The sequence below is a fragment of the Arvicola amphibius genome, chromosome 7, assembly GCF_903992535.2.
Source record: "Arvicola amphibius chromosome 7, mArvAmp1.2, whole genome shotgun sequence".
In the NCBI taxonomy this organism is placed as follows: domain Eukaryota; kingdom Metazoa; phylum Chordata; class Mammalia; order Rodentia; family Cricetidae; genus Arvicola; species Arvicola amphibius.
The window spans coordinates 66,295,537-66,314,809 of record NC_052053.1 but is presented as its reverse complement, the minus strand read 5'-3'; the positions used below and the strand labels follow the sequence as shown (position 1 = coordinate 66,314,809).

General features: G+C 40.0%; 1 gene segment (V, D, J or C); it reads right to left on the bottom strand.

The window, feature by feature from the left end:
- LOC119819842 lies at nucleotides 1-14,315 on the bottom strand. The segment is given in 4 exon segments: nucleotides 1-146; nucleotides 11,616-11,811; nucleotides 13,825-14,135; nucleotides 14,227-14,315. Coding segments are annotated over 4 exon segments (699 nt in total).
- Nucleotides 14,316-19,273: the final 4,958 nt, after the last annotated feature.

The window sequence follows — 19,273 nt, the reverse complement described above, 5'->3', positions numbered from 1 at the left end:
CTATCCTGGAGACTGGTGGACACAGTGTACATGACAGCTGGTTAATGAGAACACAGAGACAGTGCAGGTGAGAGACAAGGTCTGGGTCTGTGATTGCTGCACCAGGTCAGGTTTTGATTCCTTCACCTGGACCTGGGACAGTGCACCTGGGGAAAAACAACATCACCATCATTCAAATATTTCATACATGATATACCTGGTTCTCTCTGTTTAAACCCTGTAACACTTACAGGTTAGAAAGTTTAAGGGGCATAGGAGCAGCACCAGGACATCCATGCTCTTCTGGAGGTACCAGTGTAAAGGAGATGGGGCTTCTCCGCTAGGCCATGGCTTTCATCCTGAGCATGAGGGCTGCTTTTCATTGGAGGTAGTTCCTTAGAGGATAAAGGAAGCCCAGGAAGTTTTCTTTCCTTTATGACTGGCTTTTGCTTTGTGCTTCTTAGTAGAAAGGAAAATGGATACTTAGGAACATTTTCCTTGTTCTGGGTGTGTTTTTTAATCCCTGACAAACAAGAAAATTTTTGAGTCACACTGTGCAGACATGACAGGCAAAAAATAGGAATGTTCATGGTGAGTCCACATTCATTCAATGATCTTGGATCAAGGTATCACTTACTTGATGCATTTGAATGTCTCCAAAATTCATAAAGTTGATTAAGGATGTAATCTGAGCTCATAGTCATTAGAAATCTTACTTATGAAAACTTAAAATTTATTATTTTGGTGTCAGTAGACAAAATTTATTCTTATTCCTCATCTAGAAGATAACATGTGATTACTAACATTTTGTATATGTGATCTCATGTGTTCATCTGGAAAAAACAACACAAGTTACTGACTTGGATCCTATCTTATTAGGCTCACACTACTTACCTTCCTAATTAGGGACACCATACATGGGCACTTTTCCTTGAACATCCTTATTTACTTCAGTCTGCTTTTCTCTTTTCATTTTTATATCTCATTTTCGCTGGCCTCAGGTTGTAACACATAAGAACCCAGGTTTTATGATTTTGCATTGGTGAGAGAAGAGAAAGCCAGCAGTTCATAACACGACATGAAAAGAAGTAGCATGCAGCCAGGCTTGAGGGTTATGTGATCTGAAGTAATAAAAAGACATAGTGATAACAAGACATGGAAGGAGGGCATGCTTGAACAGTCAGAACTGTTTGTCTTGTGGTGAGGATAATCATAGAGGACAAGGTACTTTCCTGCTATTTTCACATGACTTGGTAATGTAAATCACCAGTGAATGGAAATGAGGAGCTGTAACCAATCTGCCCTGTCAGATCCTGGAGAACATACACTATTTTCTATGTATTGGTACCCCATATTTTATGTCCCTCATTTTGTTGTGCATAATCTCTTTACTGTGAGTAGTAATGGTGGCAATAGATCATAAGATAGATGAGACAATCATCCTTGCAAATACTGATTGAAAAACAACACTATGAATGTTGTGTTCTTCTTATTCATGATATTTGGGAGGTTAAAAGAATATTTCTCAGAAATGCTTACTATGTCGCATCTTTGGTTATCTGATATTTTATTGTGGGTTACAAAAATCTGGAAAGAATATCACAGATACATTTCTGATACTACATTTAAGAAACTTGTTTTTTTGTTGACTTATTCAGGTATTTTTGACTTTGGTTACTTCAGACATAGTTTCTATCTGTATTCTCTACTCTCTTGCTCCCTGGGTTTTTCTTTTCTGTGAATCTGCCTAGAAGGAAGTTACTAAGCAAAAGTCATTTACAAAGGGAATGAGTTCATGGTAAAAGTCCATACATTATTTATAATTATCTTCTATTTAAGAGGTGGATCCTTATTCTTAAGTGTTTCATAAGTCATTTTTTTCCTATGTGGTGGACAAATGGCAATCATTTAATGGGCCACATTATCATGACAATATCAGTCTGTTCATTTGTGTTGTAGTTAGAATTCCATCAGCATAATATAAAATAGAGTCATCAGGAAACAAAGAACCTCAGCTGGGAAATATGCCTTCATTATTTTGTCTGCATGGAAGACTTTGGGAACCATTTTCTTGTTTAATGACTGATGTGAGAGAGGCCCAGGCTGATGTTGAAGAGGCCATCCATGGGAAGGTGTTCCTGGTTTGTATAAGAAAGCAGCCTGAACAACCATGGAGACCAGGCTGGTAGATCAGAATTTCTGATTCAGTTCACACCTTCAGGTTCTCATCTAAATTTAATATCCTGATTTTCCTCATGATGGATTGTGAGAGTTAACATGACAGAAACACTTTCATTACCATGATATATTTGTTCACAGTGTTGATCACAATAAAAAATCACAAGGTAGGGCAATTGAAAATTCTTCTCATGAAATTAGGGAAGTAGGGAACATGGCAGGATATACAACTACAACCTCAGCCACACAGAGAGTCTTCATTCCAGATACAGCCACACATTCCAACATACATAGACAGAGACACATACAGAGAAAATGAGAGTCCCACTTCCAGATACAGTCCCATACCCATCCTACACACCCACAATCAGAAACACTCTCCCATATACAGGAAGAGGGGAAGACTTTCTTCTTTTCTGACACGGTCATCTAGGTGGCCTCAACTTTCTTTATAGACCAAGCTATGAGAGACATTATTGTTTCTGTATCCCTATTGAATATATTAAGATTATGTTTCACCATGCTCAACCATCAAATGTAGTATTGTCAATAATAATGAATTTTTTCTTGAAAAATTCAATACAATATATTCTGCTAATTATTTCTTTTCTCTCTTCTTTTTCAGATCCTGTCTATCTCTTCAATTCCAGATTTCCATAAAAAGTCAGAGTTTTAAGGGTCATTTATGAGGACATATAGGGTTTGGACAGGAGGCATTCATTTCGAGATAGATAGTTAATGCTTTAAAAAATCCATAATTAGGCAATACACTTTCTCTCTGAAATGTTATTGATATTAAAAAGAAATATTAACCAGCATTAATTTAAAAAATAAAGTTATTACACAATACACATATTTTGATTTTACAGATTATATTTCATTTATCGATGTATAGTGATAAAATTCAGGGATCAGTAGTTGGCTCAGGGTACAGTGCCTTGCCTCCCAGTATTAGTATCTTAGCTTGCTTCACAAACTCTTTGCTTAGAAGCTGGGTGTTATGGATTGTCCTATATTCCCATCACTGGAGGCCTTGTGGACTGGAGGTACTGTAAGTATTGACATCCAAAGATTCTATCTGCATATTTGTCCTCCAGATTTACTGTGATATCCTGTTCAAAAATAAGAATAGAAATCAACTTGTAAACATACACAAATTCAACTCTTGCCTCCAAACACATGTGAAAACCATGTACAATGCATACACAGTCTAGCCATTTAGCATTTACAGCCATTGAAACATTGTCTTTACCCTGCATGGGATTCACAATTTGTAATTTTTAGACCTGTGTCATGGATGCAGCAGATCTTGGATGAACTGCTTGGTATGGATCCCAAGAGATGAACTCCTGTAGACTTGTTCCCTCTCTACAATTTTCCAACTGTATTTCTTATTCTGGAGACTTCCATTCCATTCCCAGCCATGAGAGTGACTCATTTAAGACTACGAAAGCAAGAAATGATATTTATCTAAGAGCTTAATTCCTATTTTTAAGTGAGTTTGGTTCTTAAACTTCACACATTTCACATTGTGACAAAGCACTCTACCACAGAGGTACAAGCCTAACTCAATATTTTATTTATTTTTTTTTTCATGGTTTATTTTTTTTATATTTAAAAATTTCCATCTCCTTCCCTCCTCCTCCACCTTCCCTCCCCTCCTCCTCCCCCTTCCCTCCCCTCCTTCTCCCCCTTCCCTCCCCTCCTTCTCCCCCTTCACCTCCCATCCCTCCACCCATACTTCCCCTCCCTCCTTTTCAAGGCCAAGGAGCCATCAGGGTTCCCCACTCTATGCTAAGACCAATGTCCTCCCAACTCCCCCCAGGTTCAGGAAGGTGATCGATCAAGCTGAGAAGGCTCCCACAGAGCCCGTCCATGCAGAAGAATCAGAGCCCAGAGCCATTGTCCTTTGCTTCTCAGTCAGCCCCCGCTGTTGGCCACATTCAGAGAGACCTCGCATGATCCATCAGTCCCATTCCAACTGGAGTTGGTGATCTCCCATTAGTTCTGTCCCACCGTGTCCATGAGTGAACGCACCCCTCTCGTTCCTGACTTTCTCCTTCAAGTTCTCGCTCCTTCTGCTCCTCATCAGGACCTTGGGAGCTCAGTCCAGTGCTCCAATGTGGGGCTCAGTCACCTTCCCCATCTGTCGCCAGCTGGAGGTTCCTTCACGGTCCTGACTTTCTTTCTCATGTTCTCTCTCCTTCTGCTCCTCATCAACACCTTGGGAGCTCAGTCCGGTGCTCCAATGTGGGGCTCTGTCATTTTCTTCATCTATCGTCAGGTGGAGGTTCTATGGTGATATGCAAGAAATTCATCAGTATGGCTATAGGAACTGGCCTTTTCAGGCTCTCTCTCCTCAGCTGCCCAAGGAACTAACTGGGGGCATCTCCCTGGAAACCTGGGAACCCCTCTAGGGTCAAGTCTCTTGACAACCCTCAGGTAGCTCCTTAAATTAAGATATATGCTTCCCTGCTCCCATATCCACCCTTCCTATATCCCAAGCACCCCATTCCTCCGAGCTCCCCCCCGTTCTCCCCTTCACATTTTTCTCTCCCCATCTTCCCTTGGCCCAGTCTTGCCCAACCCTCAAGTTCCCAATTTTGCCTGGCGATCGTGTCTACTTCCAATATCCAGGAGGATTACTATATCTTTTTTGGGGAGTTCACCTTCTTATTATCTTCTCAAGGATCCCAAATTTATAGGCTCGATGTCCTTTAATATGGCTAGAAACCGAATATGAGTGAGTACATCCCATGTTCATCTTTATGGGTCTGGGTTACCTCACTCAGAATAGTGTTTTCTATTCCATCCATTTGCCTGCAAAATTCAAGATGTCATTGTTTTTTACCGCTGAGTAGTATTCTAGCATGTATATATTCCACAGTTTCTTCATCCATTCTTCCACTGAAGGGCATCTAGGTTGTTTCCAGGATCTGGCTATTACAAATAATGCTGCTATGAACATAGATGAGCATATGCTTTTGTTGTATGATTGGGCATCTCTTGGGTAGATTCCCAATAGTGGAATTGCTGGGTCCTGGGGTAGGTTGATCCCGAATTTCCTGAGAAACTGCCACACTGCTTTCCAAAGTGGTTGCACAAGTTTGCATTCCCACCAGCAATGGATGAGTGTACCCCTTACCCCACAACCTCTCCAGCAAAGGTTATTATTGGTGTTTTGGATTTTAGCCAATCTGACAGGTGTAAGATGATATCTCAAAGTTGTTTTGATTTGCATTTCCCTGATAGCTAGGGAGGTTGAGCATGACCTTAAGTGTCTTTTGGCCATTCGAACTTCTTCTGTTGAGAATTGTCTGTTCAGTTCAGCGCCCCATTTTTTAATTGGGTTAATTGGCATTTTGCCGTCTAGTCTCTTGAGTTCCTTATATATTTTAGAGATCAGACCTTTGTCAGTTGCAGGGTTGGTGAAGATCTTTTCCCAGTCAGTAGGCTGCCTTTGTGTCTTAGTGACAATGTCCTTTGCTTTACAGAAGCTGCTCAACTTCAGGAGGTCCCATTTATTCAATGTTGCCCTTAAAGTCTGTGCAGCTGGGGTTATGCGTAGGAAACTGGTTCCCTGTGCCCATTTGTTGTAGAGTACTTCCCACTTTCTCCTCTATCAAGCTCAATGTGTTCAAATTAATATTGAGGTCTTTAATCCATTTGGACTTGAGTTTTGTGCATGGTGATAGATATGGATCTACTTTCATTCTTCTACAGGTTGACATCCAGTTATGCCAGCACCATTTGTTGAAGATGCCCTCTTTCTTCCATTGTGTACTTTTGGCTCCTTTATCAAAAATCAGGTGTTCATAGGTTTGTGGTTTAAGATCCGGGTCTTCTATACGATTCCATTGGTCAACCTCTCTGTTTTTTATGCCAATACCAAGCCGTTTTCAATACTGTAGCTTTGTAATAGAGTTTGAAGTCAGGGATGGTAATGCCTCCAGAAGAACCTTTATTGTATAAGATTTTTTTGGCTATCCTGGGTTTCTTGTTTTTCCATATAAAGTTGATTATTGTCCTCTCAATCTCTGTGAAGAATTTTAATGGGACCTTGATTGGGATTGCATTGAATCTATAGATTGCTTTTGGTAGAATTGCCATTTTTACTATGTTGATCCTCCCAATCCATGAGCAGGGGAGATCCTTCCATTTTCTGGTATCCTCTTCAATTTCTTTCTTCAAAGACTTAAAGTTCTTGTCAAATAAATCCTTCACTTCCTTGGTTAGAGATACTCCCAGATATCTTATGCTATTTGTGGCTATTGTGAAAGGTGATACTTCTCTGATTTCCCTCTCTGCTTCCTTATCATTTGTGTATAGGAGGGCGACTGATATTTTTGGAGTTGATCTTGCTAACCTGCCACGTTACTGAAGGAGTTTATCAGCTGTAGGAGTTCTTTGGTGGAGTTTTTGGGGTCGCTTATGTATACTGATCATATCATCTGCAAATAATGAAAGTTTAACTTCTTCCTTTCCAAATTGAATCCCCTTGATTCCCTTATGTTGTCTTATTGCTATTGCTAGAACTTCAAGCACTATATTGAAGAGATAAGGAGAGAGTGGACAGCCTTGTCGTGTTCCTGAATTTAGTGGGATAGCCTTGAGTTTCTCTCCGTTTAATTTGATGTTAGCTGTCGGCTTGCTGTAAATAGCTTTTATTATATTTAGGAATGACCCTTGTATCCCTAATCTCTCCAAGACCTTTATCATAAAAGGGTGCTGAATTTTGTCAAATGCTTTTTCAGCATCTAATGAGATGACCATATGGTTTTTTCCTTCAGTTTATTTATATGATGGATTACATTGATAGATTTTCGTATGTTGAACCAGCCCTGCATCTCTGGGATGAAGCCTACTTGATCGTAATGGATAATTTTTCTAATGTGTTCTTGGATTCGGTTTGCCAGTATTTTATTGAGTATTTTTGCGTCAATGTTCATGAGTGAGATTGGCCTGTAATTCTCTTTCTTGGTTGAGTCTTTGTGTGGTTTAGGTATCAGGGTAACTGTAGCTTCATAGAAGGAATTTGGCAGTGACTCTTGTGTTTCTATATTATGAAATACCTTAAGGAGTATAGGTATTAGGTCTTCTTGGAAGTTCTGGTAGAATTCCGCATTGAAACCATCTGGTCCTGGGCTCTTTTTGGTAGGGAGGTTTCTGATAACAGTTTCTAATTCTTCGCGACTAACAGGACGATTTAGAGCATTTACCTGGTCCTGGTTTAACTTTGGTATATGGTATTTATCTAAAAAACTGTCCATTTCTTTACATTTTCCAATTTTGTGGCATACAGGCTTTTGTAGTAAGATCTAATGATTCTCTGAATTTCCTCTGTGTCTGTGGTTATGTCCCCCTTTTCATTTCTGATCTTATTAATTTGCGTGTTCTCCCTCTGCCGTTTGATTAGTTTGGCTAAGGGTTTGTCAATCTTGTTGATTTTCTCCAAGAACCAGCTTCTTGTTTCATTGATTCTTTGGATTGTTTTCTGTGTTTCTATTTTGTTGATTTCTGCCCTCAGTTTGATTATTTCCAGTCTTCTACTTCTCCTAGGTGAGTCTGCTTCTTTTTTTTCCAGAGCTTTCAGGTGTGTTGTTAAGTCTCCAATGAGTGCTTTCTCCGTTTTCTTTAAGTGGGCACTTAGTGCCTATGAACTTTCCTCTTAGCACTGCTTTCATTGTGTCCCATAGGTTGAGTATGTTGTGTCTTTGTTTTCATTAAATTCAAGAAAGACTTTAATTTCTTTCTTTATTTCTTCCTTGACCCAGGTGTGGGTCAGTAGTTGACTGTTCAGTTTCCATGAGTTTGTGGGCTTTCTGGGGGTAGCATTGTTGTTGAATTCTAATTTTAATCCATGGTGATCCGATAAGACACAGGTGGTTACTAATATTTTTTTGTAACTGTGGAAGTTGCTTTGTTACCAAGTATATGGTCAATTTTCGAAAAGGTTCCATGAGCTGCAGAGAAGAAGGTATATTCTTTCCTATTTGGGTGGAATGTTCTATAGATGTCTGTTAAGTCCATTTGGTTCATTACCTCCATTAAGTCTTTCAATTCTCTGTTAGGTTTCTGTCTGATTGACCTGTCCATTGGTGAGAGAGGAGTGTTGAAGTCTCCAACTATTAGTGTGTGTGGTTTCATGGCTGCCTTGAGTTCTAGAAGTGTTTCTTTTACATAAGTGGGAGCTTTTATATTAGGGGCATAGATATTCAGGATTGAGACTTCATTCTGATGGATTGTTCCTGTTATGAGTATAAAGTGTCCCTTTCCATCTCTTCTGATTGATTTTAGTTTGAAGTCAACTTTGTTGGAAATTAGTATGGCCACACCCGCTTGTTTCTTAGGGCCATTTGCTTGATAAACCTTTTCCCCAACCCTTTACTCTGAGTAGGTGTCTGTCTTTGTGGTTGAGGTTGTGTTTCTTGTAAACAGCAAAATGTTGGATTCTGTTTTCGTATCCAGTCTCTTAGCCTGTGCCTTTTTATAGGTGAATTGAGACCATTGATATTAAGTGATATTAATGACCAGTGGTTGTTAACTTCAGTCATTTTTAGTAGTAGAGTTTGTGTGTTTCCCTTCTTCTAGTTGTGCTGGTGAAGGGTCGCTAGATGCCTGAGTTATTGTGGGCGTTGTTGGACTCCTTGGTTTGTGATTTCCTTCTATTACTTTCTGCAAGGCTGGATTTGTGGCTGCGTATTGTTTAAATCTGTTTTTGTCCTGGAATATCTTGTTTTCTCCATCAATGGTGAATGCAAGCTTTGCTGGGTATAATAGTCTAGGCTTGCATCCATGTTCCCTTAGTGTCTGTAGCACATCTATCCAAGCTCTTCTGGCTTTCATGGTTTCCATTGAGAAATAAGGTGTAATTCTGATAGGTTTCCCTTTATATGTTACTTGACCTTTTTCCTTTGCAGCTCTTAATATCTGTTCTTTATTCTGTATGTTTTGTGTTTTGATTATTATATGGCGTGGGGATGCTTTCTTTTGATCCAGTCTATTTGGTGTTCTGTAGGCTTCTTGTACCTTCATAGGAACATCCTTCTTTAGGTTGGGGAAGTTTTCTTCTATAATTTTGTTGAATATGTTTTCTGGGCCTTTGAGTTGTAATTCTTCTCCTTCTTCTACCCCAATTATTCTTAGGTTTGGTCTTTTTCATGGTGTCCCAGATTTCCTGAATGTTTTGTGTTAAGAATTTGTTAGATTTGTTTAGTTCTTTAATCTGTGAGTTTATTTCCTCTATTGTATCTTCAGAGTCCGAGATTCTTTCTTCCATCTCTTGTATTCGGTTGGAAGTACTTGTCTCTGAAGTTTCTGTTCGTTTACTCAGAGTTTCCATTTCCAGTCGTCCCTCAGATTGTGTTTTCTTCAATACCTCCATTTCATTTATCAGGTCTTGTACTGTTTCCCTTACCTGCTTGATTGCTTTTTCTTGTTTTTCTTGTTTTTCTTGGGTATCTTTGAGAGATTTATTTATTTCCTCTACCTTTTTGTTTGTCATCTCCATTTCTTTATGGCAGTTTTTTACCTCCTGTTTAAGGTCCTCTATTATTTTCATAAAGTACTGTTTAAGGTCGGTTTCTTCTATATCTTCTGGGGTAGGGTGTTCAATTCTTGTTGTTTCGGGATGTCTGGCTTGTGGTGATGTCATGTTGCCTTTCATGTTGTTGGAGGAGCTCCTGCATTGGCGCCTGCCCATCTCTTCCTTCAAAAGGAGCCCGGAGGCGTTTGGTGTCCTAGACCAATCTTTGCTGTGACTGAAACTGGTTGGATCTCCCCAGTGCCAGAGGAGGACCTATTCCTTGCGTCACAATCTGAAGAAGCCCACACTCCTTGCAGGAATCCTCAGACCTGCCTGGAGGCCAGAGTCTGACTCCTCTGGGTGGATGGCCTTAGAACAGGAGCAGGACACCTGAGAACACTAGGGAAATCTTGGGAGACACAAGCCTGCAGAGGGAAGTGGGGGGTAGGGGGTCTGTGCTCTCTTCCAGGGCAGGTTGCCCCAGGGTCTGCATTCACTCACCAGTTCAGATGGAATGTCAGGGCACAGGATCAGGGATTCCAGGCAGCCCAGGGTCGCAGCCCAGACAAAAGGTCCAAGGTGGGGGAGGGCGGGATGGAATACCACACAGCGAAACCTGGCTAGCACAATCTGAAGGAGCCCGCACCCCTCCACAGGAATCCTCAGACCTGCCTGGAGGCCAGAGTCTGACCCCTTTGGGTGGATGGCCTTAGAACCGGAGCAGGACACCTGAGAACACTAGGGAAAGCTTGGGAGACACAAGCCTGCAGAGGGAAGGTGGGTGTAGGGGGTCTGTGCTCTCTTCCAGGGCAGGTTGCCCCAGGGTCTGCATTCACTCACCAGTTCAGATGGAATGTCAGGGCACAGGATCAGGGATTCCAGGCAGCCCAGGGTGGCAGCCCAGACAAAAGGGCCAAGGTGGGGGCAGGGCGGGATGGAATACCACACAGCGAACCTGGCAGCACAATCTGAAGGAGCCAGCACACCCTCCACAGGAATCCTAAGACCTGCCTGGAGGCCAGAGTCTGACCCCTTTGGGTGGATGGCCTTAGAACAGGAGCAGGGACACCTGGAAACACTAGGGAAAGCTTGGGAGACACAAGCCTGCAGAGGGGAAGTGGGGGTAGGGGGTCTGTGCTCTCTTCCAGGGCAGGTCGCCCCAGGGTCCACATTCACTCACCAGTTCAGATGGAATGTCAGGGCACAGGATCAGGGATTCAGGTGGCCCAGGGTGGCAGCCCAGACAAAAGGGGCCAAGGTGGGGGGCCAGGGCGGGATGGAATACCACACAGCGAACCTGGCAGCACAATCTGAAGGAGCCAGCACCCCTCCGCAGGAATCCTCAGGACCTGCCAGTTCAGATGGAATGTCAGGGCACACGCCTAACTCAATATTTTAAAACATCATATTTTTCTACAGAAAATGATTTTTGATAACTGTATTTAGGCACTACTAAAATAAAGACCAGGAACCACAAATTCTTCTTCTTTGACACCCAGCACTCATAACTGATTGTGTCAAGGATCAATTTATGGCCAGGCAGTGGTGGCGCAAACCTATAATCCCAGCACTAGGGAGACAGAGGCAGGCAGATCCCTGTGAGTTTGAAGCCAGTGTGGTGTACAAGAGCTAGTTCCAGGACATGCTCCAAAGCTAAAGAAAAACCCTATCTCAAAGACACAGAAACAAAAACAAACCAAAGAAAATGATCAATTTAGTGAGCATAGATTTCGAGCATATTGGGGTATTGAGGATAAAGAACAAACAAAGAAACAGAAGGAAGAGAACAAGGAGAAGTATGGGAACTGCACCCTTAGCTATTGATTCCTATTCTCATTCTTTGTAGTTGAACCACAGATTGTGCTGAAATCTCACTACTAATGTTCAAGCACCACCACACCTGAATGAAAAGAAAAGTAAGAGCAGATTGCACATAGTGTAACAGTGTCTGTTACAACCTCTAAAAAAGGAAGACAGGTCTGTTGAGCTGTGTTATCTGCCTTTGATGCTTTGGGAATCACTGGGATCTTAAGGAAGAATGGGAACTGGGATGTCTTCAGAAGCTTGCTCAAGGTAAGGGAGGACCTGAGCCTGAAGTCAAACCTTGAATCCCAGTGTTGCTGCTCCACCTGATCTCAGAACAGGTTTTCTGAGGTCAGATGATCCTGTGGTAACCTCTGTAATGTAAACTCTTTATAGATGATGAGAAAGTTTTATATCACTGAAGGAAACACACAGACACCCAGACATATAAACACAGACAGATACACAACAACAGAGACAATCCTTCCCACAAAAACACCTTACAAGACAGATGGATATATGTGTGCTAACTTCATATGATATTTGAAAAACGTTCTTTTCCACCTATTGTTATTCATTCTGCTTTAAAACACATCACCACACACATTTATAATGCACTGTGATTATAATGATGCATCTCACTACCCTCTCTCCTCTTTCAGTTCTTTAACCCTCTGTCCTCTCTTACTCTCATGTTTATTCTTTTCTCTCCTTCCCTCCTTTCCTAATTTCCTGCACCAAATCTGCTTCTTCTGTCTGCTCATCAGAAGTGAATTTGCAGGGGTCACATCATCTTGTGTAATTCTCTGAGTGTCCCCCCAGTTTTTTATAATTTCTCAGTAGAACCGCATTCCCAGATTCCACAGCACAGACATTCTTTTCCTCCATTCCAATAACACTTGGTCTCATTATTCCTTGTGGTAAATGGCACTCATATCATTAGTTACAGGCAACTAATTTTGGGGGGGATTAAGATCCATTTCTGTGGTTATAAAAAATATCTGCTTTATGTAACCTCTCTTGCCCACATTCACTGGTCAAGGTGAATCATCCCAATCAGAGGTATGGAAGGGCAGAACACTGTGCTCATAGGACTCACCTGTCACCTTGGGTTCTCGAGAGCTATCTGTTAACCTCCTGACTCAGAACTTAGAGAAGTGAGAGAAACGGAATTTTTTTTGGAAAGAAAAAAAGTAAACTGTTCTCTTGGATGACCTGAAACCAGGTTATTCCTTTTACAGGGAGTAGCAATGTTTCAAATGCAGTAATTATTAATCAAAATGAGAAATATATTTTTGAAATATTACCATTTGAATCAAGGTCCTCATACTAAACTACACAAGAACTCGCTCATTGGGTTAAAATCATAGCATTGAATGAGAACTTTTTTAAAAGTACAACACTGTTTCTCAATAAGGGTATATGCTTCTTTGTGGGTAGTGTAGTGCTCAGGAGACAAACAGATGGCACAGGGGCCCTCGAGACCACGTGCTAGTTCTGAGTGCAAGCATCTTCTTGGGTTTACTGCCTTCTTTGGCTTCTTCAGCAAGTGATGCTGATCACTATAACAGGATCATTTTTGCTCTGTGTATGATCTGCCCATTTGTTCAGATAAAAAGTACCTCCTCAATTTAAAAAGCAACTATAATGGAGCTCTGAAAAACAAGTTTTTGGCACACAAGAACCATAAGTGGTTTTTTGAACACAGATCTCAAAATCCACAATTAAGAACGACATGGGTGGCAGTCAACCAGGTATACCATATAGGGAATGTGGAGACAAAACCATCTCTGGGACTCACTGGACAACCAGACTATCCAGTCACTGAAATCCAGGCCAAGTGAGAGAATTTGTCTCAAAACAATTGGTACAGATTGTTAGAGAAATGCATCATATGTCAGCGCACACACACACACACACACACACACACACGCACACAGAAAAGAGTGAGAAAGAAAGATTGAGAGAGAGAAAGAGGGAGAGGAGGAGAGAGAGAGAGAGAGAGAGAGAGAGAGAGAGAGAGAGAGAGAGAGAGAGAGAGAGAAATAGGGATATAGAGGGAGATAAAGGAAAACAAGGAGGAACACTATAATAAATAAACGCATAACTTGAACTAGAAATTTAAATGATCATTTGGACATTCAGGATTACCACACATCCTACCTGTAGAGAAAATCTCTAAGTGTGATAAGGAGAGGCAGCAGAGAAGTCCAGTCTTCCATGCTTCTCTGAGCAGGCTCTTCTGTGACCAAGATCTCTAAGTGCTCTCAGCGCCCCCTGCTGGTCTGGTGTTCCCCATAGCGGTGTTTTTGTCTGAGTTCACAATAACATTCACTCACTGTGTCTCTTGCACAGTAATACATGGCTGTGTCCTCAGATCTCAGACTGCTCATTTCCAGGTACAGAGTGTTCTTGGCGTTGTCTCTGGAGATTGTGAACCGGCCCTTCACAGTGTCAGTATACCAGGTACTACCGCCATTTTTATTAATCTGTGCGACCCAATCCAGTCCCTTCCCTGGAACCTGGCGGACCCAGTCCATCCAGTAGCTACTGAAGGTGAATCCAGAGGCTGTACAGGAGAGTTTCAGGGACTTTCCAGGCTGCACTAAGCCTCCGCCAGACTCCAGTAACTGCACCTCACACTGGACACCTGTAAACACAGAGAATTCTGGTTAGAAAACTGTCACAGAAGATATATATTCTCTTTCTCATGTCCACAGCGTCTCGTCTTTATGAATTACCTTTTAAAATAAGAACAAAAGAAACAAATATGAGCCATAAGTCCATGGCGAGTGTCCTGTGTTCAATGCTGAAACCCGATTGGGCTTGTATCCTCCGCCAGAGCTGCAGGGTCAGGGCAGGGCTGAATTTTATGGGCACAAAGAAGACTTATTTGCAGCTCTCTCCTGACATAACAGGCTTTGTAGTTGGACCTGGTCAGAGGCAGTATCAGAGCAGATATAAGGCATTATACCTTCTGATGACAGTTATAGAATTTGAAGCATTAACATAGATCTGTTTTATTTATTTATTGTTAGGGATTCACCACGACTTTATCTTCGTCCCTTTTCACCATATCCATGGAAATTGTTCTGTTTCACACGTCATGTCTCTTTAGGATCAATGGGAAACAGAAAAGCTCCACACACAGCTGTGTTTCTAGATATTAGCTCTGTCTGTCCCTCTGTCTTGCTGGACATGGCTTCCTTCCTGAGGTGGATTTGGTTAGGATCACAACTGCCTCAAAGTATAACTCCTTTGATGTGATAGGAATATGAATTCCACAGCCAGAAAAGAGGCCACACGCACTTTATATTGGCATAAATAGTATAAGAGACCACACCCAAGTGGGCTGGTAATATAAAGGCTACTATTGGTAGGAATTCCAACATACACTTCTCCGTTTTGTTTAAATAAGACAGTTCTAAGCCTAATACAAAATTAATACAATAGGAACACATATATCAAGCAAACAAAAGTGTGATATATGTTTCAATAATTACCTATCCTGATGAGTTAAGTATTGTATAATAATAACTTGGCCAAGTCATGAGAGGAAAGTCACTACAACTATGTAGTCTTCAACCCCCATTGAGATCTGAGAAGGGAAATAATATTACTAGAATGAGAAGGAAGTATAATTAAGCAACTTTGAAAATGTGCAACAAATGACAGAAACAACTGGCTACCTGGAAAATCACCCAAAAGTCTCATTTTCAATGTTGGAGCACCAATTTTGGCTCAGGCCTAGAATAACTGACAGACCCATTTTCTGAGGCAAGAAAAATTTCAAAACCATTTACCCTGTATTCCCAAGATTTGACAGTCTTTTCTTCTTGTGTACTGCTTGTCCAGACATCATGCATTTGGTCAGTAGTAGATACATAGGCAGTTCCTTGCACAAAGGCCAGTTTTGCCAAGAAGAAAACAAGCTCCAAGTGGAGTGTCTTAGGTGCTCAACATTCTTTTGGGAAATAGATTGGTGCTGCCAGGAGCAATTGTGTCTTACTTCAACAAAACATTAGTTATTAAAATGCCGTATTCTACAGTTCTTTAAAGTGGGTGAAAATTAACTATCTATGCAGAATAAAATCTCTATGTATCTAAAGAACCTGATTAGTCTAACTATAAATATGACAAACATAGATATTACTGATCTACAATACCTATATAACTTAAAGACTAAGAGTTTATATTAGAATATTATACAATAAACAACAGTGAAACAAATGAGGACAATAACCTCAAAATGTAAGCAATGTATAAGTACCTTGATCAGATGTAGAAATGTACTTTGTAATATGATAAATATATCCTAAAATTTTATCAATATACAAAAATGTTTTAAGCAGAGGTAGAAACATGCATGCATATAATATGACAAAATACCTTTGCCTAGATATACAAATATTGTAGATGAAAACAGGAGCATTTTCAATATAATTTAAATTTGTATCAATATACAATAATCTATACCAATGTAATTTGCCTATAAATATTAGCTCACAAGTATTCACTCTATTACTTCCTATTATAGCAAATTCACACTAATCTATTGTCCCATCCAATTTCCCCTTTGTTTTCAGAGATCCCTTAATCTATAAAATGTTTCCCCCAACCCCCAACCCTATACCAATTACAATCAACCCCTAAATGATGTCCCTAACCATGGGGACAAACTTTATTGGGAGAGGGCATGTCATCTTCTAGAATTCCTTCAAGCTGTCATTGAGGTGATGTATTTTTATGGAATACTATGAGAATAAAACGATGTTTAATTTCTAAGATTCCTGTCTGGTATAATTGGAAATACTCTCTGAGTATTTGGTAGGGTTTTTCTGAGGTTCCTATTTGGAGTTCTGGGAAGAACGTTGTAAAAAAAGTACACCATTTTAGCTAACCAAGTTGGAATCATCTTGTGCAGCTGATACCCCAAAAAGGTCTTATAATAGCGCTATTAGCATCATGATGTCATATCAACCAGGTGGAGTTGTTGTGGTGTTCCATCTTCTTCCTGAAAACTTCAAAGATTACTCAGGAAAATTTTGTTCATTGTAGAAAACTTAAACAATACTTATATAGACATATACAGACATATATATTCAATGAAAGGTACAATAGAAACAAAAATAGGTATGAAGAAAGGTAAAATTATTTTTCTAAACTCTTTCTTCTTTCTGTCCAATACCTGATGGTTCTTGACATGAGACATACTCTGAATTTTTCTTTTATGAACTTATTATTATTATTATGAATATATATTTAAATATATTTGTATATTTAAATAGATATGTTTTGATACCTGTCCTTAAAAGTCATATTCCTGTTTCTTAATGATCCTTATTGGATAGTTATTTTTCTTTCTGTCAGCATCCAAACATCCAGGGTCTCTTAAATTTTTTTTTTTTTTTTTTGGTTTTTCGAGACAGGGTTTCCCTGTAGTTTCTAGAGCCTATCCTGGATCTAGCTCTTGTAGACCAGGTTGGCCTCGAACTCAGAGATCCGCCTGCCTCTGCCTCCCGAGTGCTGGGATTAAAGGCGTGCGCCACCACCGCCCGGCTTAAATTTTTGAAGATGTGTATTTTCCTGTAAAGACAAGAGCAGAACCCTGCCCCATACCTTATGAGCTTTCTTACCACCTGTATGATTGCCACCTCTGTGGATGAGCTGTCATCTTTCTTTCTCAAAAGTTTTCTCTTTTTCAAACTGAATATTTATAAATTTTGATGGTATCCATAGTTTTTCTTCTCCTGTGGAAACAAAAGCAAAACCCCATCCCCAACATAGCACATCTCCTGGTCTCCATTGTGAGGTCAACACATCCTTGAAATACACCGACTGATATAATTTAGAAGACTTTTCTATTATCCAATGTCTCTCTGCTGCTGTTGTCCCTTTCACATTAGTGTTAAGAAAATTAAAGATAATAAAGCATTATGCAATCTATTCTGGGGGGGGGTATTTTCCATCCTTCTCTGTTTATTTAACGTATCCTTTGTAGTTCAGTTTAATCGTTCTACAATTACCTGACCTGTAGGATTGTGTGGTATACCTGTAAAATGCTTTATATTTTAATAAGTAAAAAACTGTTTCATTTTCTTAAAGTCATATGCTGGACTATTTTCTGTCTTTATTTTTACAGGTATATCCATGATGTCCATAACTTGTAATTAAGGTGTTATTACTGAATAAACCTTTTCTGAGCTCAAATAAGTTGACCACTGAAAGCCTGAATAAGTGTCAATGGTGTGGTATACATACTTAAATTTTCCAAATTGTGCAAAGTTGAAAACATCCATCTGCCAGATTTTATTCCTTTAGGTACTCATTGGGTTAGTCCCTGCAGAAAGAGGTCTTTGGTTATAGAAAGAACAAGTAGGACATGTGAGTAGCAGTGGTGGAATCACATCTTAACATTGTGTAGCATGCCATCCTGTGCCAGCTCTGATAGACACCCACCCCTGTAAGTGCTTTGTCCCCCTTTTTCAGGATGCACTGTTTGTTAGATGAACATTTTTCAGACATTATGCTTAGTGTGTCTCATCTTTGGTTTGTCTGATTTTTCATTGTGCTTTTTGGATCTTGTGAAAGATCACAAGAATAATTGGATATTTTTCATACCATTTAGGAGAACTAGTATGTGACCCCTAACTCAAGAATTTTTTTCTTTGGTTATATCAGACAGAGTTTGTGTCCACATTTTGTTTCTTCTAGGGGTCCCCTTCTCCATGAAACTCTCCAGGAGGAATCACTAAGAAAAAGTGTCCAATGGGAATGCTTTCAGCGTAAAACTGCACATTACTAACAATCATCTTCTATTTGAGAGGTGCAACCATATACTTGAGTTTGATCCATCATTTATTCATTCATGTCTGGTGGACTAATGGACGTTCAGTTAATGGCACCAGTTACAATGAACCTATGATGTTTTCTATTCCTATGATGATTTGATCTTTCCCAATGTAGAAAAAGTTATGATTATCTGGGAACTGCAACCCTCAGTAGAAGAAAAGGTCCTTACAAATTGGCCTGTAGGCAAGACTCTAGCAGCATTTTAGCAACATTGAAATGGCATAATTTCCTTTATAATTTTGAGGAAGGAACTGAAAGATATTTCATTTGAAACAGGAAAAGGTAATTTATTGTATAAGCAGAAATTTTATGAAGATTTAGATAGAATAGAACTTATTCAAGCTAATCTATGGATCAGTTATTCCTACTACCCCCTTTCCTCTGCTTCTCACTTCTGATGACCCTTTCTGGCCCCTCCTACTCTTATGTCTCTTCTTTCTTTTCCTTCTTCTTCTCCTTCCTTGCTTCCCTGCTAAACTTCTGCTTTCTCATTTCCTCTCTCCTCTTCCATCTCACTCACTACCACATACTTTCTTCCATCATTTTCTTCTATTTCCTCAGTTCTGGCTATATGCAGGTTATTGTTTCTGCTATATGTGCATAATTGTTATGGCTACACCATATCTAAAAGGCAACATCCAACTCTGTCATATTCCTCCAGCAGTCTCTTGATACCTTTCTTGGGCTTCAGAACATACATAATATGTTTGCTTTTGGGGTGAGTATTTAGCAGTCACTTATTTCCAGTATTAGGGCAGTCATGAATTCATGTTTTACATGTCACTCACTTCAAAAAGATGCTTCACTGACCAAGGCTGAGAGAAGAACTAAATATATTGGTTTAACTATAGAAGACAGTTTTAGTATATGCTCTCTGACAAAACATCAAGAGTAGTTTTTCTCATAGTACTGTGAACTTTGTACTGTTATTATTTG